This window comes from Symphalangus syndactylus, chromosome 10 (genome assembly GCF_028878055.3).
Source record: "Symphalangus syndactylus isolate Jambi chromosome 10, NHGRI_mSymSyn1-v2.1_pri, whole genome shotgun sequence".
Taxonomy (NCBI): domain Eukaryota; kingdom Metazoa; phylum Chordata; class Mammalia; order Primates; family Hylobatidae; genus Symphalangus; species Symphalangus syndactylus.
In genome coordinates, this window is record NC_072432.2 from 97,698,349 (window position 1) to 97,725,953 (window position 27,605).

General features: G+C 34.8%; 1 protein-coding gene across 3 annotated transcripts in view; it reads right to left on the reverse strand.

The window, feature by feature from the left end:
• SLC25A36 (solute carrier family 25 member 36) overlaps window positions 1-27,605 on the reverse strand; it is a 39,045-nt gene that overhangs the window by 7,724 nt on the left and 3,716 nt on the right. For 2 of the 3 annotated variants that reach the window (XM_055295242.2, XM_055295243.2), the window contains exons 2-5: window positions 16,031-16,195; window positions 13,215-13,292; window positions 8,995-9,095; window positions 1,199-1,265 (exon numbers count right to left, since the gene is read on the reverse strand). In XM_055295242.2, coding sequence (XP_055151217.1) covers window positions 1,199-1,265; window positions 8,995-9,095; window positions 13,215-13,292; window positions 16,031-16,195 — 411 coding nt within the window. The remainder of the gene's footprint in view (window positions 1-1,198; window positions 1,266-8,994; window positions 9,096-13,214; window positions 13,293-16,030; window positions 16,196-27,605) is intronic. The other variant, XM_063610698.1, reaches the window with a different exon arrangement.

Below are 27,605 nucleotides of genomic sequence, written 5' to 3' on the forward strand. Positions count from 1 at the left end.
AAACATAGTGAAACCCAACTCTGGTAGTTTACAATAGAATAATGTGGACTAGCATCTTATACTTTCTAATCTTTGGAATAAGTCTTAGCTACCATTACTTTTCAGATATGTGGCTTTAAGAAATAAACTTGGAGTTTTGCTACAACACTTAAGATTTCATTAAAAGATCTATTTCAGATGAAACAATTAGATATTTCAAGTTTCCAAACTGTATATAGTTCAACATGACAGAAGATGGAAAACAGATATTTAAGCAGGCATAATTGTTAATGATTTGTTAGATCAGTTTTACTTAAAGCCTATAGGACATAACACTATTTCCCAAACACCAAAATATAAAAATAGTGGAAACATGTTATACACAGAACCTACTCTAGACTGAAAGTCTAAAATAGTTTAAAACCATTAACATTATTACTGTAACATATAAGATAGGACCATCTCGCTACTTAAGAGTCTCTGTTCTAAAGCCAATAGGAGAGTTGAGATGGCAAGACCCTACGCAGCACTGCTTTTGGCCTACTCTCAGTTCCCAGAACACCAAAGGCCCTACACTTTAGAACCTCTGAGGTTTGCACCGATTGGTTCCTCTGCTTAAAATGGGTTCAAAAAACCTTTCCTTGATTATTCCATTTAAAATAAGTCCCCACTGTTTCCTGGTGCATCTCTAAGACATAGCAGTATCTGCTAATATAGATTTGCTGAATGAATGAATCTTGCTATTATAAAGTGGTCAGTGGTAACAGACGACACATGAGAACTGTCTGTCAGCCTAGGGTTCTCTATTCACAAGGTCACTAAATTTGAGCAATGATCCTCAAAGATTCAGTCTAGACTAGCTGACCTTGTGGCTTATTTAGCTTCTGCGAGGCCAATTTTAAGTACCCATGTAGGGAAAGTATTACCTTTTGGGCTGGGTTAATCTATCTCTCTTTCTTTTCTGTTTCTCTACGGAATCTTTCTAGCCACTCTTTTTAAAACAAAACAAAACAAAACAACACATATTAATAATACACTTTTTTCACCTGGAAAAGCTCAGATTGTCAACTCTTACATTATCTTTTTTCTGATGGCAGACCCAAGTTTCAAAATTAAACTACAACAACAAACAAATTCAGCAGCAAAGGAAAGAAAAGCTTTGTAGAAAAAAATTAGTTAAATCCACTTTAACCAATTTTATTTTAAGGAATTAACATACCTTGCATCAAGCTGTAACCGAGTCTTTATAAGCCAAATGGGGTTGGTTGCTGTGATTGCAGTAAAACCTAAACAAACATGTTTAAAATGAACTCTGGTAAAAATGAAGAATTCACTATTAACTTTAAGGTTTTAAAAATTAGATAAATCTACATTCAAGAAAATGTATATAAATAAACTACTAATTTATGTATATATTACACTTTTCATTTTACAAATCCATACGACAAACATTTGTCTTCACTTCCAATCTATATGAATTCTCAAATTCTGTCCTTAACTAACAGATTCTTTTAAAAGCAAAATGAATATAAATTGCTTTCCCAACCTACTTAGAATATCCTTTAGGGTGCTCTCTACTGTCTAAGCTGAATTCAGACATCCATCTCTACAAACACATAGACATTTTGTGTATTTTACGGCTAAAAAGCATGCACTTGGGATCCTTAAAACCAGCTAAAAAAACAGTTACCTGGGGTTTGATTAGCATCCCAAATCACTACATTCAAAATGAATTCTACACAAATGTCAAATTTTACCAATCGTTTGATCTTTAGTTGATTATATAGTGGAATAGACTGTTGTTTGGCCCCATGAATACTTTCTACATATATACTTACTAATACTGTTAAAATAACCATATCGCAGTAAGGTTTTTGTTAGGGTTAATAGGATAGGCCTGTCGTCATCTACTTAAACACATACAAAAACTCAAAAGTTCAAAAAGTTACAAATTGAAAGTTCCCTCTTACTTTCATAGACATGGAATAAACTCAGGGTAGAAGACAGCTCTAGTTTACTTTAAAACTAAAGTATTATGTACTAGGTATTGGTGCAGAATGGTGGTCACCTAAGATGGCTCATTCCAGGTAGTAAATTAAGATTTACCTGGAACAGTATGTTTCTAGGATAGTGCATATGTTTTACTTGCCACCTTCCTAGCTGTGGAAAAATAGCACACAAAATACAGTCTTGATGACAGAAACTTATAAAGATTGCTTCATCTACACAAAACAGGGTTTTAATTTGCACAGACTTCATAGAACTACTTACGTTAAGTTACATTTACTCAATAAAAACTTATATGCAGAAATGTTTAAGGATCTTAACTGTTTTAATATTTCTATCAAATACTAGCGGGTCAGGCACATTATTTTTATAAAGGTGGCTAATGATCAGTACATTTAAGATGAGTAAAGTACTTACAGGAACAGAAATGCTACAATATACTTAAGAATAATTTGTTTTTAAATTAATATAGTACAGATCCAATTATAAACCTTTCTTGGCTTTCAAAGGTATATCCACATATGCAAAATAATTACACTAAATTGTTTACAAAGCTGAATTTGGTCTCACAGGGTTCTTTTCTATGTCAGTAACTGACTAACTCAAATTTTACTTAACCCACTGTTTTAACATTGTAGAAATAGCCAGATGTTACACAGATTGATGCTCCAATTAAATCTATTTAGCAAGCAAGATAAATGGGATACAAATTCAATTTAAATAATTCCTTTAATACTTTTGTAAAGATTATATAGTCTACATTTCTCTTAAGTGCTTTTAATACTACATATGTAAGTATAAAACTAGAATGGGACCAACAGTTTTAGACGCATCAGCAGGTACTAAATTGATAAAATTTAAAGTGTTGAGCAAGTTGCCAGGAACATCTTTTTAAATAAAAGGTTCTTTTCATGCATATATTCTTGGTAAAAGAAAAGAAAAGAAAAACATGAAACTATCAGACCAGTTTAAATATTTTCTTGCATGGTTCTAGCTTAACTGAGAATAAAGTTATAGAGTATTATTTTTCTCCTCTTTTGAACTTCATTTTTCTACATGAAAAGGCTAGGATATTCAAATTATATTTTAAAGCAATCAGATATCAATATTCTGGTCAAACTCCAATTTAATGATTCTTGCTTTGTAAACTTAAATATTTGTAATAGCTAAATGTCTGTACAGCAAAATTAAGGGTTTATTAGTAAAAAGCTGCTAAGCAGCATAAACCAACAAAATATTCTGCATTATTACAATGATTTTTTATTAATCATTTTATAGAAATCTTAAGAGAAACTATTTGCTTTTTATTGAATTTTAAAAGCTTAAAACTGGGAATCTTTACATCAAACTTTTTAAAAAACAGCCAATCTGGGTAAAAATTCTCATTCATCTTATTATACTTATTTGAAAAGAAGATGAGCACCTAAGTTTTTTTTTTTTAAATAAAAGTTCTACTTCTAAAAACATAAACTTTAAATACCCAGGCTTCTGTCCATAATACTCTTCCAAGTCACAAAAGAATTTGAGGCTGGAAAAAAACCCATATATAAAAAAATTTACAATAGTACAATAAATTTTTATAAATGTTAGGAACAAAACTTTTTTAAAGACCCATAAATTATCATTTTAAATTATTCTCTGTACATATTACTATAATGTCAGAAAGCAAACAACAGGTATTTCTCACTTAACTAAAATTCATTTCCAAGCACAAATTAACCTATGTAACAGGACACATTAAAATTTAGGTAAGTGAGAGAATGTTATCTTATCCCTACGTAATTGCTATTATCAGTAAGCTATGTTTACTATGGTTGCTCTGGCTCAACTCTCCCAATGAGAGCTAGCTCTTTATAAAGACACTAACCTAAATGCCAGCAAACCATTGGGTTAGGTAAAGAATCTAGGCACAATCCACAGAGTTTTAGCTATTAGCCCTTTACCGCTTAAAACTCAGGTCCCTGAGTTTTATGCTATTACTTTCTCCTAACCAAAGACACTTTAACAAACTAAATAGACATCACTAGGCTGATTACATCTAATAAATATAATCTAATAATCTAAGAAATGAAGCCAATGGAAAAAAACAAAAATTTATCGTAACTTAGCATTATATATGGTAAGGCAATTTGAGGTTAGCCCAAGCTAAACATATCTTCCCACTACTTATAAGACAAACACACACAAAGATACTGGGAATGGTGCCCCTGAAATTTAGAAATTGCCTATTACTTTTTATTTTGCATTTTAATTTTGTGATATTTTGATAATATGCTAATTTATATTAAGATTCTGAGCACCTAGTGAAACATGAAAATGAACTTAAGACGACATGAGGGATCCATTTGTAAGTTAAGAAGAACTAATATTGCTCCACAGTCAGTTAAAGCAAAAGTGCCAATATATTGGCCATACTGTTAGTAGGGTGGTTAGTGTGTTAGAAAGCTTAAAAAATTTTTTTAAATGCTACTTTAAAAGTTTTGCTTTATTTAAGTAAGATTCCATTTGACAGTGTTGACCAATTAAAAACCGTATTAACAGAAAAATTCTGCTTAAACTTGCTGAAAATGTTGATTTCATTAAGTGAGTGATACCTGTAGTGTTGCATTTTCAGTACTTTTTATTTCAACTAACTTCTGTAAGAACAAAGCCCACCTAATCTCCTAAATGTATTAACACCACTTTTAAAAGTAATTAAAACTAAAACAGCTAAGATCCCATATATTCTTATCCTGCATTTATTTGCAAAGTAATGATATTAACTTTTTTTTTTTTTTTTGCAAAAGAGTTCTAAGAAAGCCAAGTATCAACAGACAAAAAAGAATGGAAAGCATTGTATTAGGCTTTTAAATATGTTATGCTCAGCAAAGAGAACTATGATTTTATCTAAAACTTTTAAGATAGTATAATATCATTTACAGCTATATATATATTGTTATTACATTCTTTGGAGGTCAAGGCTGTTATGGCCAAGCTGAAGACCCCAGGCTTTTATTACATGATGACTGAAAAATGCCTCATTCTTCCTTCTAGAAGGAATATTATAAAGGAATCAGACTTAGCCTTTATAAAATATGCAATGGACACACAAATTCAGGAAATAAAAGTTAATTTCCCGCTTTCTAATTCCACAGCTATCATAAAATCCCAGGGTGGGTTTCTTATACTACAGGCTGCAAGAGATGCTCAGATCAGTACTCACGAGGTTTAAGTTAGTCCATATTTCTACAGGAAGTGACCTGCGGATGGGGAGCATGAGATGACACGATCTCACTCTTTTCTCGGGAGAAATGTACAGTAAATGCCTAAAATAGACACAGGCTTTTCTGTATCATAACAACAAGCAGTGACCTCATCAGAAACATGTGTACAAATTGAATCCCATTGGAAGGATTTGAGAAATATTTACTGTGAGATCTAACTTTTTTGAAAATTTTAAGTTAAAAAAAAAGAAAGGAATATCAAAATGGGCCATTTAAAAAATGTACCGAGTACTGAAAATCCTGCCATCTGCAGCAGTTTCAGAATCTAAATACTTACCTAAAAGAAGATCAATTCTGCCTTAAAGAAAAAATGCTAACCTTGTCAAAAGGGAATATTTAGAGGGGATCATCATCTCCCATTTTCCTACCACTATTATCTATTATAATTAAGGAGGTGAAAACACAATTTCTATCCTTTAACAATCAGCCTACTTAGTAAACCTTAAAAAAAAAAAAAAACCAACAGAATATTCAAGTAACTTCATTTTGGAGCTATTTATATAAATTTTTAATAAAATAAAGAATACATTGCTACAATAGTACCTTTCACCTTTTGCACTATGGCCAGTAATATTGCACATCCATACTTATGAAATATTTTGCATTATTTTGTATTTAATTTCTTGTGTTCTACAAAACAAAAAACAGGAAGAATGTTTACACACAAACACACAAAACATCTGTCCAACCATCCATCTGGCTGAATTAACTGCCATGGACAAATAAAATATTGTTTAAAAATATTTCATAAATGCAAGACAATACCTGTATTTAATGAGTAAAAGCCTTTATTATGAAGTTTAAGTCTAATAGAAAAACTTAAATTGAAAAATAACAGTGTATGCTGTAAGCAAATAAAACCCACTACGTATGTAGGAAACATTCAATGATTACATTATTAGTATTTTAAAAATTGAGAAGTAACTGTATGAATACATAATCCAATTAAAATCAGAATTCATTTCCTTTACATTTATAATGTTCTATATAAAAGTATATACATGCCAGATAAAATCTTTTTAAAAATTGGGAATTACTATAAAGAAAGAAGTAATTTAATAAATTTTTTTGCATACATCTGTGCCTAGGTGTATACAGAGGAATATACAAGTTAATTTAAACAAAATATACAGGCAACAAAACAGATACCCTCAATAGCTGAGATATACTTAGTCTGTCAAAGGTCACGTGTAGGAGAAAAAAAAGGCAGGCAAAATATTAACAGTCAACATTATTTAATCTGATTAAATATCCTCACAATTGAAAAAAAAATTTTAATGCATGAAAATTTATAGCTCAATTTTAGAAGCTTACAAATTCTTATAGTATGCACTACAACAAATAAAAAGACCCACTTTAAATAAACTGTCCTTTTAATAAAATAAATTTCTAGTATCTAAATTAAACGAGTTCATATGGATAAAATACAAAATGAAAATGAATTGAGAGGTCACTTGGAATAAAAATTACATACAGTGCCTTATAAATCCTTAATGTGTGTGCTATCTGGTATGTTAAAATCTTGCAGGCAGTATCATTAATGGTTTATTTTAGTGTGTTTTTGTGTACTAAAGTGACAAGGTTAGCATTTTTTCCCTTGAATAGACAGCTGAAAATGATTTTTCACAGAACTATCTTTAAGTACTTCATACCCCCAAATCATTCATATTTAGACCTATAAAAATAATCCTTAAAAAACCCCCGAGTAATCTGGTCTAGATTATTTCAAGAACAAAGGGGGCAAAAGCCTACTTTAATGAGTCTGCATTGGACCATTCAGTTTTACTAACCATATAGTTATGTATAAAACTGCAAAGCTAAATGTTAATGCTCATGAATAGTGCACAGAAGCTCTGAAAGCACAGTTCTCAGAACAATGTAACTGCAAACAAATTCAAACAGTATTTTCTACACAATAAGTGTACAGTGCAATAACCTCTGAACAAGTATGAGACTACAGTTTACCAAAACTCGAGGAATTCAAGTTGGGAAATGGCATCAATGTATAGATAAAAATGAACTATATGTTAACATTTGTACACATTTGAGAAAAAAGTGCAAACTGACAATTCTACTGAAATTCTCTGCAAAGTGATACAAATACAGTAATAAATTCTGATGAGATACTCTAATGAAATAAGATGTTCCAGTGGAAATAAAGATATTCTGAACCTCTGCATTTGCTATACTGATATAACAAATATCAATTTAAAATGACTGCTCATCTAACTTTCTAGATTCCAATTCTTTCAAATAAGATTAACGTTTCTTTATAATTATCTGAGGTTATAAGCCAAAAACATAATCACTGGTAATTCAGAAATATATTTTTAAAGAACCTGATAGAGTGGTTATAAGGTTTGTCACTGGCCACCAACCTTTACCTTACATCCAAATTCGTAGGAGAAAAATCCTATCTATTAATATTCAACATCTGTAAAAATTACATTAAAAATAATTCTAGTTGTAACAAAATAATCTCTATGACACTAAATGAAAGAACTAATTCTCAAAATCCAAATCTATGTGGACCACTTGACTCATTCCATGGGTAAGCTAAGAGAGGATCATATAAATTACATAATTTGCCCAAGGTTTCCTTATTGGTAAATGATTGTATTTCACTCTTTTGACCTTTAGATTGTCCCTTCCAGTTTTAAAGCTTCAGTGAATCAATCGACAATTAATAAATACAAAAAGCCTTAAAAACAATTTGTAATACGATAAGGGCTACTGACCTTTCAGAAATTTGTATTTCAAACTTACTTACTTCATTAAGTATATAGGTCAAATTGATTCAATTTATTTGTAAACCAAAAGTGTTTAACAGTTTAAGGCATTCATTATTAAGCACATAATTGACATTCAATTTACTGATCAATAGCTGATGAAAGCAGCTACAGTTTATAAAGTTACAGCATAATTTGAAAATGTGAGATATGAGTAAATATGCAATAAATCTCAGATATTAGGGAGAATTTTCTACAGAAAACCAAAGTTCATGGCTTTGTCTAACATGCATAGCAGTAAATGATTCCAGAACCAGATTGGTCAAACCAACTGTTTATCTTTATGGCAGTGTAAAGACCTAAAACTAGTTATTTTAATTCAGAATCATATATACTTATCAGTGATGACAGAAACAGAGTTCCTGGAAACATTTCTATAGTAAGCATGTACACATAGCCAGTGTCTACATTTCAGGTGCTGTCTAGTGTGAATTATGTAGAATAATAAACAATTTTAAAAAATACACATAGTAACTGAATTATCAATAATAATACATCATCCACAAAAATTTCAGCATTTGAGCACAGGACAAAATGAATACTTTACCAAGAATTGCCGACACATTTCAGACAGAAGCCAAAACATGTAGCAAAAAGGGAAAAGGCACTAACAGAAATTGAGGAGACAAGAGTAAATTACAGCTCCATAACTTATTTATAGTGTAATTATGGTTGGATTCTTAAAACTGTTAACAATGATCACTAAACATTCAGTGGACTACACAAGGCAATATAAATATATTACTTGTACCCTAGCATGTAAACTCCTAACTACAAAAATGTCAACTGATGACAGATTTTACATATACCTAATTTGGTTTATATCGATAAATGTAAAAATCATCTAATCAATGAAAAGCACATTAATCATCAACTTTTCACTACAAACTTATAATTCAATATTAAGCCTCTAGGTTTCAGAAAGTTTTTTGTTTTTTAATATTATACATTCATACCTGCCATTGCAGCTGAAATCATATGTACTTGGGTAGAATCAGGATCAAATACATCATTCAACTTTTCCTTGCAGTTTGAATAAGCAGCAAAGTATATTGCTCTAAAATAGAGATTTAGATTTATCAATAAGCATGTTCTTAATGCATAAGACTTACATATAAATTGATCTTCATAATTTTAGAATGGAGAAATTTAAAAACCATAAACAAAGTCCTAGCCACACTCTCATGTAACATTAGATTTACACTTTTCATAAATACTCTGAAGTACTTTCTGTATTGACTCATTAAAATAAGACAGTATCAAATGTAAAGTTCCTACCATTCATCCTCAAACAGACCTCCTTCCAATACTCTGACAGCCACTTAACTCACTAAAACTTGGTATCCAAGAAGATAAAAAGAAAAAATGAAATTAAAAAAAAAGAAAATAAAAACAAAATAACAACTAATTAAAACAAAAAGTATTTAAGATTTTGATGTTTAGAAACTAAATGAATGAATAAGGCTGTAAGGCTGGTGCAATGTTAAGGCTAAATATAGTTATTGAAGATGAGTAGATATGGTATGAGCACTTAACATATATTTTTTTCCATGAGGAGAAGAGGGTAAAGCAGATCCAACTGATTAAAGTATATGCTAAACAATTTTAAGATACTGTGGTATATTCTAATTATACTACACACACAGTAATTCACATTATCCTTAAACAGACAAAACAATTCCAACAAAAGAAATCAGACCCATCAGGTCAGAATATGTTTTCCAATGTTTGTAAACACTGAGTGAAATTTAATTATTTCCCTCATTGTTTTAACTTACTGACTACGATTTTATGCACCCCCACTACCACCTCTATGTTAACTTCCCATGCTTTGAATTACTTGCTTGCTGTATGAAATATCCTGTTATTTTCCCCAACAATCCTGATTACTCATCCAATAAGAAACAGAGTGACAAATACAAATGAGAATTTCACTGTTGTACCTTTTTTAATGTACTTAAGAAAAAAGGAAAATTAATATAACTTAAAATGAAACATTCTGGCCGGGCGCGGTGGCTCACGCTTGTAATCCCAGCACTTTGGGAGGCCGAGGCGGGCGGATCACGAGGTCAGGAGATCGAGACCACGGTGAAACCCCATCTCTACTAAAAATAGAAAAAATTAGCCGGGCGTGGTGGCGGGTGCCTGTAGTCCCAGCTACTCGGAGAGGCTGAGGCAGGAGAATGGCATGAACCCGGGAGGCAGAGTTTGCAGTGAGCCGAGATTGTGCCACTGCACTCCAGCCTGGGTGACAGAGCAAGACTCCGTCTCAAAAAAAAAAAAAAAAAAAAAAAAAAAAAAATGAAACATTCTACTTTATGAGAAAGAAAAACATAAGATACACTTGATGCCAAGTTGGGAAGAGGAATAAACAATGCATTTCTAGAAATCGGTAAGAAAAAAAGAAATCCTAATGAGAAAATGGCCATGAAATATATATAGGCAATTCACAGGAGAGACATACAAATGACAAATTACAAGAAAGTATGACTGCACCAAAAATTAAATAAATCATATTAAAACAGTGAAAAATCCCTTTTAGTCCATTTGGTAAGTATTTAAAAAAGACAGACAGTAGCCAGCATTGGTAAGGCAATGTATGGATAAGGGATAAAAATCCAGTATGCTTTTTTTTTTTTTTTTTTTTTTTTTTTGAGACGGAGTCTCACTCTTTCGCCCAGGCCGGAATGCAGTGGCCCTATATTGGCTCACTGCAAGCTCCGCCTCCTGGGTTCACGCCATTCTCCTGCCTCAGCCTCCTGAGTAGCTGGGACTACAGGTGTCCGCCACCACACCTGGCTAATTTTTTTGTATTTTTAGTAGAGATGGGGTTTCACTGTGTTAGCCAGGATGGTCTTGATCTCCTGACCTTGTGATCCACCCACCTCGGCCTCCCAAAGTGCTGGGATTACAGGTGTGAGCCACCACACCTGGTCAATATTCACTAGTCTTAAATATGCATATGTGCTTTTATCCAGAAATTCTAATTTTAGGTAACCATCCTAAAAAAATGTACTTCCTAAAGTATTCAAAGATAAAGGTTGAGGTATGTTTACTGAACCATTGTTTATACGATGAAAATCTAAAAATAATCTAAATGTATAATAAGGAAATGTTTATTAATGCTGGAATACTATACAATTTTAAAAAAATCACCCCACATATTATCATGGAAAAACTTCAGTTAAATTAGGTTAAACATTTAGTATGACTCAGTTTATGTAAAGCACAATAAATATTAAGAATACATGTTTTTATGTATATGATAACTGAGAAAAATTACTGGAAGAATATACATGAACTGTCTATTATCTATGAGAAGTGTGTTTGGGAAGGTACACAGGATGAGAGATGATGTGTTTAGGGTAGAACATTTATGCTATACTTTTTCTGTTGTCTGTTTTACGAGATAAGAGTCTTGCTATGTTGCCCAGGCTGGTTTTGAATTCCTGGTCTCAAGTGATCCTCCCACCTCAGCCTCCCAAGAAGATGGATTATAGGCATGAGCCACTCCATTTAGTGTTTTTTTCTTTTAACATTTTTTATAATTAGGATGTAATTTTGGATATTTTCTTAAAGAGAGAAAAGAACCCATAAAAAGTTGAAACCTAATAAATAACAAGATATGGATCTGGTACATGTTTGATACAGAAAGCATTTTCACTCTAAATATGAACTTTGTACAGTGTTCTATCGTGGAAGAGGTTAACAATCTAAGATGCAATGGTGTCAGAGAAAAATGACGAAGTTATGTTTTCATGTCCTTTTGGCTTCCTAATAGGGAATGCAACCATTCTATCTGTTTGGTTTGTCCCATAAGCCAAACAATGACTTAGTTTTAAGAGTTCCAGATCTTCCGCTTTCTTACTGCTAGTTCCTTTGGTTGTTCCTTTAGTTATTAGTTCCTTTGCTTGTTCTCTGTCTTTTGACTTTGTATAAAAACTGCTTCACAATGATCTTACTAGGTCCTTTGCACCTACACATGGTGCCATGCCCATCCTTTTAGATGGTTACTGATATGTTTGTTACACCAGTTCTTTATCCTTATCACCTTGACATCTCTTCAGCATCTTCCTTGAATAGCTTCTTTTTTACTATGGTAAAGGCCATGTACATCACTTCCTGCCCTTCAACGATACACAAATTCTCAGGTTTTTAGACTTTTTGTCTCTTTCTTCAACCCTGTTCTAAGCCCTGACATCCTTCCTAGTCCTTTGGTTCTATTTTCTATCTTGTTTCTTTGAAGTTTAATTTCTATGTGGAAAGTGAGAAAGGAAAACTAACTTCAGGTGGAGCGCAGAGCAGGATAGCTATGAAAAGCAGAAAAATTCGAGATATCCTAAATGCCTTTCGGCCCAAGGAAAATATTTGTTTAAAAGAATACTTACCTTTCTTAGAGTCAAAATTTTTCAAGATGCAAGAGCTGGTTTAGTTAAACTCACAAATCTACCAAACACTTATCTCAAAATATCAGGAGTATTTCGCAGCCTTAGCCCTGTGTAGATTTTCAATTCTGCACCCCCAAATTCTTCTAACTCCTATGGTCAGATGAGAGGATAAGCATCTCCCCAGAAGACTCAATACACTGCCACTAGATATGAGAGTATTTCCAGATTTATCTTGCAAATATTACTAATTTTCTATCTCCTAGTCTATGCAATATAAAGATATATAATATATTCATTATTTTCAACTTTGATTACAACATCTCCCCCGAAAAAATCTCAGGTCCATTTATAGAATTTTAACATTTAAAACTCTTATCCATAAATACAGTGTTCCTTAAACTTCAAGCTATAATATGTGATACTTTATTATTTTCCCCCAGTATAAGACTATCAATAATTTAATGCAAATACTATACCTTCTCCCTTACATTATGAAACATAGCCTTTGTATTCATATTACTACTGTTAATTTCTAACAGCACTGAAATACTGTTAGTCTTCAAAATATCCAGTACGATTTCCTACCACCAAACATTACTTTATTATATAAATTTGTTCTGGCTAGAATCTGAAATTCTTAAAAAGAAAATTAAGTATTTCAACTTCCCATAAACATTGAATACCACATTTATAAATTTAACTGTATCTATAAATGATTAAATCCAGGTGTGCTGAAACAAAAGAGATTGCCATAATTTGGTTAACTTTAAACAATTTTTTTTTTTTACCTGGAAGGGGCTACCCCCACTAAATTGGGGCCTAATCCTCTAAACAAGGAACGAGGCCCTTCTTTTTCCAATATCACCCTGAAAGAGAGAAAAAAAATTCTATTAGAAATATCTTTCAAAGTCTGGTACTTTATTTACTTTGTATATAGAGTCTAAATCCAGTGTATTTGTGTTATGTTATGCTTCTCTGGTGAGTTTTCCTTACTTATTAAAAACTTGTGGCACGGCATGGTGGCTCATGCCTGTTATTTCAGCACTTTGGACACTGAGGCAGGCAGATTCCTTGAGGTCAGGAGTTCAAGACCAGCCTGGGCAACATGGTGAAACCTCGTTGCTAATAAAAATACAGAAATTAGCTGGGCATGGTGGTGCATGCCTGTAACACAGCTACTCAGGAGGCTGAGGTAGGAGAATCACTTGAACTTGGAAGGCGGAGGTTGCAGTGAGCCAAGATTGCACCACTGCACTCCAGCCTGGAGACAGAACGAAACTCCGTCTCCAAAAAAAAAAAAAAGAAAAAGAAAACACACACACACACAAAACATTGTTTTTTCATGACACAGCATAAATTGTTGAAGACTGATACTAGATTTACTAGTAATGATTAAAAAATCTGTTCAGATTCTCTCCTGAAAGATTAAGACACAATGATAAAGAGTTGTACGTTATTTTCATATGATCATGCTACTCTTATCTTCGATTTCCTTAATTTTACTATCTTTACCAGCAAATTGGAAGCTTAATAACTACCCGCCAATTAGAAATGTAGTTCCTTCCTAGTTTTCAGGTCTTTTACTCAACATTGGACAATACTTCTTAGTACTACAGTATTATCTCATCCCCATTCCATTGAAATGCTGTAGCAGAATCTATCACCCTAATGTCCTTTAAGGTACCAGAATGGTTGGCCTGTTATTTCTCCTGCCACTCAGTTAACCGTTGCTATACTGAGTATTTAACTGTATAATTAGCTGTTTATAACTAGAAAAAGTAAGTAGATAGAAAAAAGAAGGCGAGGCCCGACATTGGGAAATTTGCTGTTCTGTTTTGGTAAAAAGAATTATAATAAAACAAATAACAGACCATATTAACAAGCAAATACTATACAACCTAGATACATATATGCCCAGCAGAGAAAGGAACAAAGCCATGTGTAAGTCACAGAAGGCTTTCTTGGAGTAATGAAGTTTTGGCAGTGAGAAGGAACAGAAACTGAAGAGTAGGTATTTTAATTCAGAGTTAACAGACTAGGCCAAGTAGTTCTCAAACATCTATCTGCTTAAGAGGCATCTTTTTAAAGGTAGTTGGGGCTAATGCTTAATTTAAGGCCTGAACTGAGTGGCCAGACTTCTCAGATATGAAGCCCAATATTGGTAACGGATAACTCTACAACCCTGAAATAAGTTTTCTCTCATACTCAGTTTCATCAGCAGTAAATAAAAAAAACCAGTAGCCCTTTACTGGTTACTGTGAGGATTAAGTAAATTAATATATAAAGAGCTTAAAAGAGGGCCTGAAAAACTGAGGAACTAAAACACAGCCCAGAAGGATTACTAAAGTTCCTGTGAAGGGAAGGCAAAACCACTGAAAAAGAGAATTAAAAAGTATTATCACAGAGGTCAAAAGAAGAATTTTAAGGAGAGGCAATCTGTGGTAGTAAATATCAAAATCATGATATTAAAATACTTTTCCTATTACAAATCAGATAGAAGTATTTATCTATAACTATAGCATTTTTTTTCTGGGACAGAGTCTCACTGTATCACCCAGACTGGAATACAGTGGTGCGATCTCGGCTCACTGCAACCTCCGCCTCCCTGGTTCAAGTGATTCTCCTGCCTCAGCCTCCTGAGTAGCTGGGATTACAAGTGCGCACCACCACACCTGGCTAATTTTGTATTTTTAGTACAGACGGGGTTTCACCATGTTGGCCAGGCTGGTCTCAAACTCCTGACCTCAGATGATCCACCCACCTCGGCCTCCCAAAGTGCTGGGATTATGGGCGTGAGCCACCACGCCCGGCCCCAATTATGGCATTTTAATTCAAAACTGTTATCAATTTTCTTCTACCTATTCATGTACTTATGTAAACAAGTTTGAAAAAAGAAAAGGCTGATGAAACCTTTTAGTACCAAAGGTAAATACACAGAATGAGTTTATTTGCTATTACAAAATAAACACTACTGAACTAAGTTCAAACAGTGAGCTGATAAGGCAGACACAAAGGCATTCCATTATTTACAAGTATAAACATGCAAAACCTAATTTTAATAGTTTTGAAATTTCAAATCTAATTGCAACATAATGAAGTACGGCAAACTGTAAAAATAAATCTTTGCCAAACCATCAGGAAATGTTAAACAAATCCTGAATAGCATTAGAACTCTGCTGTCTCAGTTGTACTTAGGTTACATAAAAATCACAGATTGTCGTTAACTGGATGTACTTACTTGTGAGAGTACTTGGAACATTAAAAATACACACGAAAGGAGTTAGCATTAAACATTATCACATTTCAAAAGTAAATGAATAATCCAAAATTAAATACTTATAATAGCTTTAGAAAAAACTCCACTGGATAAATGTAGAAATATTCTAAATACACATGATTTGGAAGTAAAATTACACTTTATCTTATCTATCTAACTGTTCTTCTCCATTAGGGATTATCATTCCTTATGAGTACAATTCAGAGTAACTTCTGTAAATAGGTTTATAAAGAATCATTTTCAATGTGGCAGAATATAAGTAAAGAAACATCTGGAAATCACTAATGCCAACAAACTAAAAAAGACTCCTGAATACTATGCTCTCACTTTAGGCAATGAAGAGGTCCGGGAGACACTACTCGGTTGACACTGGCTCCAGCCATGGTGTTCAGCTGAACTTCAGAAATATAAAGCGTCACAGAAGATGACTGCAGTCGTGTTTTTACAACTTCCAGTGGACATGTCAGAATAGCTCCCACTGTACCACCACATCTAAAAAAAAAACACAAAGAACACAGTTTATCCACTTAATTCATAAGTTAGTACATATGCCCAGAGCTGTAATCCACATGGGTACCTGGAGCTTTGCCAACATACTAAAATTTATAATTTTTAATGTTAGATGACTAAACAAATTTTTAAGAGATTCCATTATCTGATTTCATACAAACATCTTCAGTAACTAAAATGAACACAGCTTAGTAACTATCTGGCAAGAATAACTGCTAAACACTTCAACTGATAGGTGCTGTTACTAAAATTGTACTGGTAAGTCACATAATGGCTTTAAATACTGTCCTAAGGTGTGATTTAGTACTCATGTATATATAACTTGTAGCTCTGTTAAAATCTAGGCCATTCTTTGAAGTATATCCTATCCTTCAAACTCCTGTCCTTTCAAACTGAAGAAATGGTCTTCTTAGCAATAAGGAAGAACTCACTGATAGTTAACCATACATAGTTCTCTTATTTTAAATACCCAAATATTCAGAAGTATTTCACCTACAAAAAAATATAGCATTTGAGGGCTGGGCGCATGGCTCACACATGTAACCCCAGAGCTTTGGGAGGAGGCAGGAGGATGGTTTGAGGCCAGTTTGACATCAGCCTGGGCAACATAGCCAGACACCACTTTACAAAAATTTTGTTTAAAAAATTAGCCAGGTGTGGTGGGGCATGCGTGTAGTCCTAGCTACTCAGGAGGCTGAGGTGGGAAAATTGCGTGAGCATAGGAGTTCAGGGCTACAGTGAATATGATCAGGCCACTGCACTCTAGCCTGGGCAACAGAGTGAGACCCTGTCTCAAAAAAGAAAAAAAATTGGCATTTGAGTCTCACAATTAGTATCTGTCAGGCCTACATGTGGAAAACTGTACAATGTAGGTAGGCTTGTTAGAAGAATCCAACTTAAATAAAAGGACTGATCACCAGAACAATAATAAGAAAAGCTCTGAATGACATTAAACTGTTTAAAAGGTATGTAAGATATAGGCTGAGTAATTATTATTTTATTATTTTAAAATACAAGAGTAGAAAATAATTTCCTCTTAAAACATTACTAGCTACCAAGTGAAGCCTTTAGAACTGCTTTCTAACCAAAAGGGAAAATCACTCAGAAAAGCTCTTAGTGTGGTGAAAGAGAAAAGCTAGTTGAGTCACGTTAACATGAACCTTCAAAATGGGCATTGAAAGAAAAAGAAAAGCAACCCATGCAATAATACACTAAACAATTCTACCTCCACAATAAAAAAAAAACAAAACACACATATATATAAAGGAAAGCAGGCATGGCAATGTTAATATCACTACAAATAGAACGTAAAAGAAATTTTAAAAGATAAAAATATGTCATATTGATGTATTAGTATATGCCACCAAGAAAAGAAGATAAAACCAAACTGTATGCAACTAGAGTGAAAAACTTATGCAACAAAGCTATTAAGAAATAAAGAACATTATATGTAAAATAAAAAACATGACCCTTACCTCACACTACATTTTAAAATTAACTCAAAATGGATCATAGACCTAAGTTTAAAATGATGAAACTATAAAACATCTAGGAAAAAACATCTGGAAAAAAATCTTTTAACTTTGCGTTAGGCACAGACTTCTTATACGGACATCAACAGAAGCACAAATCATTAAAGAAAAAAACTGAAAAACTGGACCTTACCAAAATTAAAAACTTCTGTTCTGAAAGAAACTGCTAACACAATGAAAGAAACTGAGAATAAAATGAAAGCCGTAGACTGAGAACAAATATTTGCAAATCATTAACTGCAAAAGTGCTTATAATCAGGAATAAAATCAAGTAATTCAGTAAGAGATTTAACAGATAGTGACATATAGATGCAAATAAACACATAGAATTCTGCAAATCATTTGCCATCAGGGAAATGCAAAGTAGATCCATTATAAGATATCACTGCCCATCTGTTAAATGGCTAGAATTAAAAAGACTGACCAACAGCCAGCCGCTGAACAACTGGAAATCTCTTACACTGCTGGTGGGAATTAAAAATGGTACAAGCATTTTAGAAAGCAGTTTGTCAGTTTCTTACAGAGTTAAACATAAAACTGCCACACAACCCTATCTCACTTGTAGGTACAGACCCAAGAGAAATGAACAGACATGTCCACAAAAAGACTTGTTCATGAATGTTTATAATAGCTGTACTTATTCATAGCTAAACACTGGGAACAACCCAAATGTCCATCAACTAGTGGAAGCAAACTGTGGTACACCTATATAATAGAATACTATTCTGCAGTAAAAAGCCACCACCTGGATAAATCTCAAAAGCATTATGCTAACTGAAAAAGCTAAGCACAAAAGTCTTTTATTTTTGACATTAAAAAAATTATCCCCCTCGTTAAGCAAACATTTTTATGATATTCTAGAAAAGGCAAAATGAGAAGAACAGAAACGAGATCAGTGGTTTCCAAGGAGTAGAGGAGAGGGAAGAAAGTGACTGCAAGGGGTATGGGGGACTTCTTGGAATAACAAAAAATGTTCAATATCCTTTTTTTTTTTTTTTCTTTTGGGATAGTGTCTTGCTCTGTCACCAAGGCTGGAGTGCAGTGGCACGATCATAGCTCACTGTAGCCTTGAACTCCTGGGTTCAAACAATCCTCCTGCTTCAGCCTCCCTAGCAGTTGGGACTACAGGCACATGCCACCATGCGCAGCTAATTTTTTTTATTTTTTGTTGAGACAGGGTCTTGCTATGTTGCACAAACTGTTCTTGAACTCCTAGCCTCAAGCAATCCTCCCACTTCAGGCTTCCAAAGTACTGGGATTATAAGCATGAACCACTAGGCCCAGCCAATATCCTGACTATAGTAGTGTTTAAATGATTTTATAAATCTGCCAGAAGTCAATAAACTGTATACATTTAACAAAGGGTAGATTTTACTGTATGTAAACGATACCCTGACAAACCTGATTTGAAAAATATGTGAAAACCAGTAGGAATTCTTAATATATTAACTACCTGGGGCTGAATATATTTATATTATGTGAAACATTCAATCATAAATAAGCTTAATACTTCAAAAAAATTCCACTCATAGCTTTAAATAGGCAGTTAAAAAAATTTAACCCCCCCCAAAAAAATGTTGAAACCACAATTATATGGTCAGATTTCAACAGAATTAGACAAAAAGTAGTAGGATTATACCAAATCTGAAAGAAAATTAAGTAGAACTTAGAAACCTCAATACTCAATAAACAAGGAAAAGATATTTTCAAACAGCCATGAAATAGTCTTAAAACCTCATTATATATGAGGCCGCAAGGAGAATCTTAAACAGAAGCCATAAATTTACTTATGATAAGAGTTGAGAGCTAAGTGGTAAAAGCCATGAGTCATCATCACACAGTATACTTGGAGTATATGCAATGTAGAACTCAGAAGAACCGATGGGTTAGTCCATACCATATTCACACTACAACAGTGATCTATTTATGGCAAATCATAATAATTCAATTCGTCTTGGCCTGATTTCTTTTTAGCAGTTTAGTGTACTTACTTTGTAAATTTATTGAACATAAAACCCACAAACAGGCCCAAAATCTATAATAAACATGTACATGTTTTGATTTTATATTCTGTAAAACCTAAGAAAGAGTATTCTTGAATATGAATAACTTCTAAAAAATGTATTCAATGAACATGAATTACTTCTATAATTAAAACGAAAACAAACAAAAAGCAACGTGAGCACATAAAGCCATGATTCCTACCCAGTCATTCCTGGTTCCAAGAAAATAAATATTATACAACGAAAACAAAACAATGGTAAAAACAATACCTATGCCTCACACGCTTGTAAAGATGATATAATCCACATAAAGCATTTTGTAAAGTGGCACATAAAAAGTGCTCAATAAATATTAGCTATGTAGTTATGTGTCTCCATTACTGATAATAGTAACTATGAAATTTTGTAATAGAAGTCTTATGAATATTTTGTGGCCAGACCAACAGACAAGGTAAATACTATGATATTTAAAAAACACTTCAGCAAGTAAAACACATGAGAATCTAAACTGGCTAGGCATGGTGGCTGATGCCTGGCCAGGCTGAGGTGGTAGGATCACTTGAGTCCAGGAGTTTGAAACCAGCCTAAGCAACACAGTGAGACTCTGTCTCTGAAAAGAAGAAAGAAAGAGGCCGGGCGTGGTGGCTCACTCCTGTAATCCTAGCACTTTGGGAGGCTAAGGCAGGTGGATCACCTGAGGTCAGGATCACCTGAGACCAGCCTGGCAAACATGATAATACAAAAAATTAGCTGGGCGTGGTGGTGCATGCCTGTAATCCCAGCTACTCCAGAGGCTGAGGCAGTAAAATCGCTTCAACCCAGGAGGCAGACGTTGCAGTGAGCTGAGGTTGTGCCACTGCACTCCAGCCTGGGCAACAAGAGTGAAACTCCATCTCAAAAAAAAAAAAAAAAAAAGAGAGAAAGAAAGAAGAAAACAGCCAGGTGCAGTGGCACAATGCCTGTAATTCCAGCTACTTGGGAGGTCAAGGTAAGAGAATCACTTAAACCTGGGAGGTCAAGGCTTTAGTGAGCTGTGACTGCACTATCACACTCCAGCCTAGGCCACAGAGTGAGACCCTGTCTCAAAACAATGACAACAACAACAACAAAAAATAAAATTAAAAAACAACAAAAAAATAAGGCCAGGCGTGGTGGCTCACACCTGTAAACCTAGCACTTTGGGAGGCCAAGGAAGCCGGATCACTTCAGGTCGGGAGTTCAAGATCAGCCTGGCCAACATGGTGAAACACTACTTCTACTGAAAATACACACACACACAAAATTAGCCGGGCGTGGTGGTGCACACTTGTAATCCTAGCTACTCGGGAGTCTGAGGTGGGAGGGCTGTTTGAACCTGGGAGGCGGAGGTTGCAGTGAGCCGAGATTGCGCCAGTGCACACCCCAGCCTGGGTGACAGAGCGAGACTCCATCTCAAAAAATAAATAAATAAGTAAATCGTACAGAGGTGGGGGTGGCATAAGTGGGTATATGCACAAGCACTTAGGTTGTCCTGAAGCAGTTTTACATTATAGAATGCAATAGACGTGTAGTATAGGGGTGACACTCTGGTATTTCTCTTGCTGCAATTTAAAAATAATTATGCACACTGAAATCAGAATTGATGTAGAGAACAAAACTAATGCTTCAATAAAGTTGGGATGAACTACATTAGACTCATCTTTTCTCCATGTCAAAAATCTCACTGTCTAAAGGAATATGCCAGAACAGACAGCCCCAGAGAAATCGGCAGCTGCAAGTTTTCAACCAATGAGGCAAATGGGAAAGACAACTTAGAAAAGAGGAAGAAAGGCTTGCAGAGGGAAATACCAAAAAGCAGCAGAGCTTTTCCCTGCAGAATCCCTAGGAGGCCTAATGATTAAGGGCACCAAGTATTTAAGAAGGAATTAAGGCAAATAACTGAAAACAGAAGGACTGGCTGCTGTCACAGGCTGTATGACAAAGGTAGGATGCCCAGTGTCGCTCTATGCCTTACACACACACACACACACACACACACACACACACACACACGCTGGATAAAACTATATTCCTAGGCAGAGAGCTGATTCTCTGAAGAACACAAACTCAACATTTCTGAGCTTAGGTTTAGCAGGAACAAAGGATGCAAAAACAATCCACGCCAAGATGCACTACTGCAATCTTTCAAGGACTTCAACTTCCAGAAAGAAAAAAGGTCACGTAAGAGAGGAAAAGTGACCAGATTAGCATCACACTTCTCGACAACTGCAGATAACTTATCCTAAAATTCTATACCAAACCAAACTATACATCTGGGACAAAGAAGTATTCAAGAAATTGCCTACTGTATACCCTTTTCTTACACAGCTAACTAAAAAATGTATTCCACAAATTAAGACAGTCAACTAAAAGAAGATGGTGGTGGGGAGGGAATGAAATGTAGGAACAGAATAACCCAAGACAGAGAAAGACGTCCCAAGATGATAGTGAAATGGCAGATCTGAAAAAAAATCAATCAAGATAAGATTAGCATGACAGAATTCAGTGGGACAAAAGTCTCCAGGAAAAAAGACTGACAGATGAACACAGCTGATCATATGAAAACAAATGTTCAAGTATGAGTACTCACATAACTAAGCAGAAGTTTTTTAATGGAGGCAATTATTAACTTCGGGGCAGTAGGGGGTGGGGTGGGGGCGGGGAGGAATGAAGTTATTCAAGAAAGGAAAGGTCAACATAATAGACAACTTAAACTTAGCTCTGCAGTGAACAATATTTGTATTGTCACAATAAGGTAAGCACTGACTTTTGATTTTTAACAAAAACTGTGGGCCGGGCGCGGTGGCTCACGCTTGTAATCCCAGCACTTTGGGAGGCCGAGGTGGGTGGATCACGAGGTCAGGAGACCCCGTCTCTACTAAAAAATACAAAAAATTAGCCGGGCGTGGTGGCGGGCGCCTGTAGTCCCAGCTACTCGGAGAGGCTGAGGCAGGAGAATGGCGTGAACCCGGGAGGCGGAGCTTGCAGTGAGCCGAGATTGCGCCACTGCACTCCAGCCCGGGCGACAGAGCGAGACTCTTTCTCAAAAAAAAAAAAAAAACTATCAAATTATATATTGAGAGGATGTAAAGAAAGAGGAAACAAGAGAGTGGTACAATATAACTAAATCCTCATCTACCAGAACAGAGAGATGATGTATAATATATTAATTTGAAAACCAAGAAAAAGCAATAGAGAAAAAAATGGTGGAGTAGAAGCAGGCACTCATTACTGGTCTTAACTTCCCTCTGATCCAGTGATGTGGATAACATCAGTTGCAAGGTGTGGCCAATGTAATTTGCTATTAAATAACATAGTTCAAGGTTGGATGCTTTACTATTTTTAAAAAGTTACAATTCAAAGTTATTTCTATAAAACAGTCAATGGTTTGTTCTGTGTGTTTTCTTGATTGGCAAAGAATTCCAAAGACATAATAGCCAAGTCTGTAACAGAAGGGCGTAAGTTCATTACTTTGTAACATCAAAAATGCAGAAAGGAGAGTTTCTTGGTTATGAATCTAGTAACACTGTTAAATGTCACTATACCCCATCACTATACCCCTGGTATACCCAGATTAGAAATAACTACATGTTCTTTATGTTCGTAGTGAAACTACCTGGATTGACATTCATTTAAAGTTTTATAGGCAAATGTCTTATATCTTAAAAGATATAAGAAGGCCAAGATCACTTGGTGAGTCAAATAATCACATAGCTATGTATTGATCTTATAGAATATTTAAAATTGTTTAATATGGTTATTACTAAAGAATTTTATAAGACATTTGAAACTATTTTATTTTCACGATGTTTGCCAAATTGTACAGTAAGTTTATCAAGTCATCTCGGTAATTTACCGGAATGTGGACACATCTCTAGCCTATGGTAATACTGCAGATGCTAATAAAGCCAAACTTTTTAGAGTTTAACTGTCTAAAAACTTTCAAAGATAGAGTGTTTTTTTGTTTGTTTTTGAAGCTAGGCACAGTGTAACCAAAACTGGTTTAAAAAACAAAACAAATAAAACAACTCTGTGCAAACAGGTTTTGTAACAAAGAGCAAGGCCTCTGTTGGGAGCCTCAAAGTGCTCTCCCACACTAGTTATTGAAGCATGGGAATCAAAAGTTGAGGGTGGGGAGATGGGAGAGAAAGGAGAAAGAGAAATTGTTCACTAAGTGAATATGAATAGCAGATGAATTTCAGCCATCATACCCAGTCATGAATCCCTAAGACAGGTACATAGACCTAAAACCCTATCGACCAGATAGTCCTAAGCTGCTGAACCACTAGATCTGGCTCCCCTAGCTTTAAAAGGACTGGAAAAAATCCAAGGCACTGTTAGATATATGTCCTCAATATTAACCTCCTGAGCATGTATGGATCAGGAAACTTGTTTTTAACAGGCAAGGTAACAGATAGATGAACAAAATATTTTCTGATGAGGTCCACAATATTTGTATGTGCATATTATTTAAAAAGGTCCTTCAGAATTCATTTTATTAATTTTAAGCAGTGTTTAGCTTTATAAAGCAAGATGAATAGGATAAAATATTTTATTTTTCTGCCTGCAGTGATACTCTACTTAGGGCATTAGTTACATTAATAAATGTCAATCACTGGCTGGGCACGGTGGCTCACGCCTGTAATCCCAGCACTTTGGGAGGCCGAGGTGGGCGGATCATGAAGTCAGGAGATGGAGACCAACCTGGCTAACGCAGTGAAACCCCATCTCTACTAAAAATTGTTAAAAAAAAAAAAAAAAAAAAAAAGAAAGAAATATCAATCACTAAAGATGAAGTTTCTTTAAAATGCTAGCCAAACTTAAGGAGTTTTTCAATCTTAAAACATGTAGACTGGGCTGGGCGCGGTAGCTCAGGCCTGTAATCCCAGCACTTTGGGAGGCCGAGGTGGGTGGATCGCCTGAGGTCAGGAGTTCAAGACCAGCCTGACCAACATGGTGAAACCCTGTCTCTACTAAAAATACAAAAAATTACCTGGGCGTGGTGGCGGGCACCTGTAATCCCAGCTACTTGGGAGGCTGAGGCAAGAGAATTGCTTGAACTTGGGAGGCGGAGGTTGCAGTGAGCCGAGATCGTGCCATTGCACTCCAGCATAGGCAACAAGAGTGAAACTCCGTCTCAAAAAATAATATTAAAAAAAACCAAACAAAAACATGTAGACTGTCCCTGAAATTCTATGCAAATCATTGAGGAAGTCTTACCAAAAATTGTTTATCTGGCAGTACATTTGTATAATAATTTTCTCTGAATCTTTATTTAGACAAGAAGCAATACAAGTTTTTGAAATGGTGATGGACATCTATATACCTGACAGACTAACTTATGAAAAGTCAGCAATGCATGGTTCAGAATAAAACAGCATTTTTTTTTTAAGTGTAGGAAGTGTTTCTGATGCAGGAAAAAATTAACAGGTTATTCTTATTTTGGATGATAAAGCAAAATCAAGACTAGTAATACTGAAAATTTTAGCCAACTTAGATAAACATGGAAGCAAGCCGTATCATACAACCCAAGATGCAGTTGTACAGTCTTTACTATTTAGAGTGTTTTTTAGTTTTCGTAAAGCTAGGCACAGTGTAACCAAGACTGGTTTAAACAAACAAAAACTAAAATCTCTGTGCAAATAGGTCTTGTAAGAAAGAAAAAGGCCTTTGTTGGGACCCTCAAAGTGCTTACTATTTTAAGGAAAAATAATAAGATACGAGACTGAGAAATAAAAAAAAAATCCATTATAGGAACAAAATAGGCTGAGGGAATGTGGCAGGTTTAGTAAAAGTCAATTTCCCCCTTTCGTTGCTACCCTTTACAGCAAACCTTAAAACTGTCTATTTGTTGTCTCTAATTTCTCTCCTACTCCAACCAGACTTTTACTCCCCTGCCCTGGAAATTACTAAAAGTCACCAAAGGTCCTCAATTAAATTCAGTGGTTAACAGCTTTCAGACATCTTAAATGACAGTAACATTTGATAGTTGATCACTTACTCCTTTCTAGATCTTGTATATTTGCTCCATTTGGATTTTAGGATACCATATTTTTTTGGTCACTATGAAGTCTACTTGGCTGGTTCCTCCTCTTCTCCTCATTCCTCTTCTCTTGATCTCTTTTATTGAAGTCCCCAGAGGGTAGTTTGTGGTCCCTTCTTCTCTATATTCACTCCCTTAGTGATCTCAACTAGGCTCATGGCACCACTTACGTTCCAGTGACTACTAAATATATATCCCTAGTCCAATCCTCTTTCCTGGACTCCATGCTAGTATGTCCAATCACTTAAACAATCAGCTTTTTGACCTCTCTACTTCTCAAACTTACCATGTCTAAAATGGAGCTTCTGATCTCCCCTCACCCCAACTCTGTTCCATCTGCAATCTTGCCCATCTCAGTTGACAGCAATTCCACCCTTCCAGGTGCCCACACTAAAAACCCTGGAGTTATTCTTCGCTCTTCTACACTCTGCATTCAATATGTCAAAAATCTTATTATCTTTACCTTCAAAATCTAACTAGAATTCAACCACTTCTCACAATATCCATTGCTTCCAACCTAGTCTGAATCACCATTATCAGTCAAGTGGATTATTGAAATAGCCAAATCAACACCCTACTTCTGCCCCTGTCCCATGCATAGTCTAGCAGAGACCAATTAGCCTTTAAAAATTCTATGATGACTCCTCCCATTTCAATAGAAAAGGTCAAAGTCCTTTAAAGGCCTAAGAAGGCTCTATCATTCTGGCCATACCTGCCTCATTATCTCACTCTTACTGGGGTTAGGGTCTTACTGGGGCTAGTTCCTTTTGTATAGCTAATTCTCTCCCTTCCAAGTCTTTACTCAAATGTCATCTTCTCAATAAGATTCATCATCATTCTATTTAGTACTAGAGTGAACTCCCACCACAGTCCTTTAAGGTGCACCATTTTTTTTCCCCATAGCACTTAACACTTTCTAGTTAATAACAATTACTAGACAAGACAGTCCCTTTTTAGATAATTGTCGATATTCTTCAATACTATATTAAAACCGGACAAGTAGTAGGTTCTTAAAGGTTAGTTGCAATGTAGAATCTGAACTATACCAGTAAACTTTTCGTACTGTTATATTAAAATCCACTGGTCTATTTTAAAATCTGAATGACTCTTCTACCCATGGCTGACTCCATGACATCATATATATATTGGTCATTTGAAAAATACTGGTACACTGGGTTTGCAGGTCTTCCAAAACATTTTAAAAGTATTAAAATAATGTACATTTACTATCACCATCTCATCAGAAACATCCTTAGGTATTGCAAGGCTGGGGGAGAGGGGTCAATTCAAAAATTCGAATTTCTGTTTGAAAACTGGAATTTTATCATTGGTAACAAATGCTATCAGTGGTTTTCCTTAAAAAGGCTTACTTCCTTCAGTTTTTGAGAAAATGTCTAGTCTGAGTAGTCAGTCTATTAATCGTTAAGTAAGAATGGGTCTCCATGAAAAAAAGAAGCTAGTGTAGCCTACAATTTTAACAACGCAGAACCACACTTCGGCATGCAGTTACTTCATGCCTATTTCCCATTTTGTCATACAAAATATTAAATATAGAGGTATTCAAAGGTTGTGATTTAATAAAATTAGTATTTTTTACTCCTTCAAGAGCATTCTTAGGTTAAACTGGCTTTTTTTTTTTTTTAATTGCAAGTACCTGGAGGTGAATACGATGACCATAGTCTGATGCCACTGCCTTGATGCATGCTAAGGCATCAGCAGTCTTACCCATCATTGCTCTTGCACCATCAGGACAAATGTCAACAAATTTGTGCCAATAACGTATTTTTATGAAAATA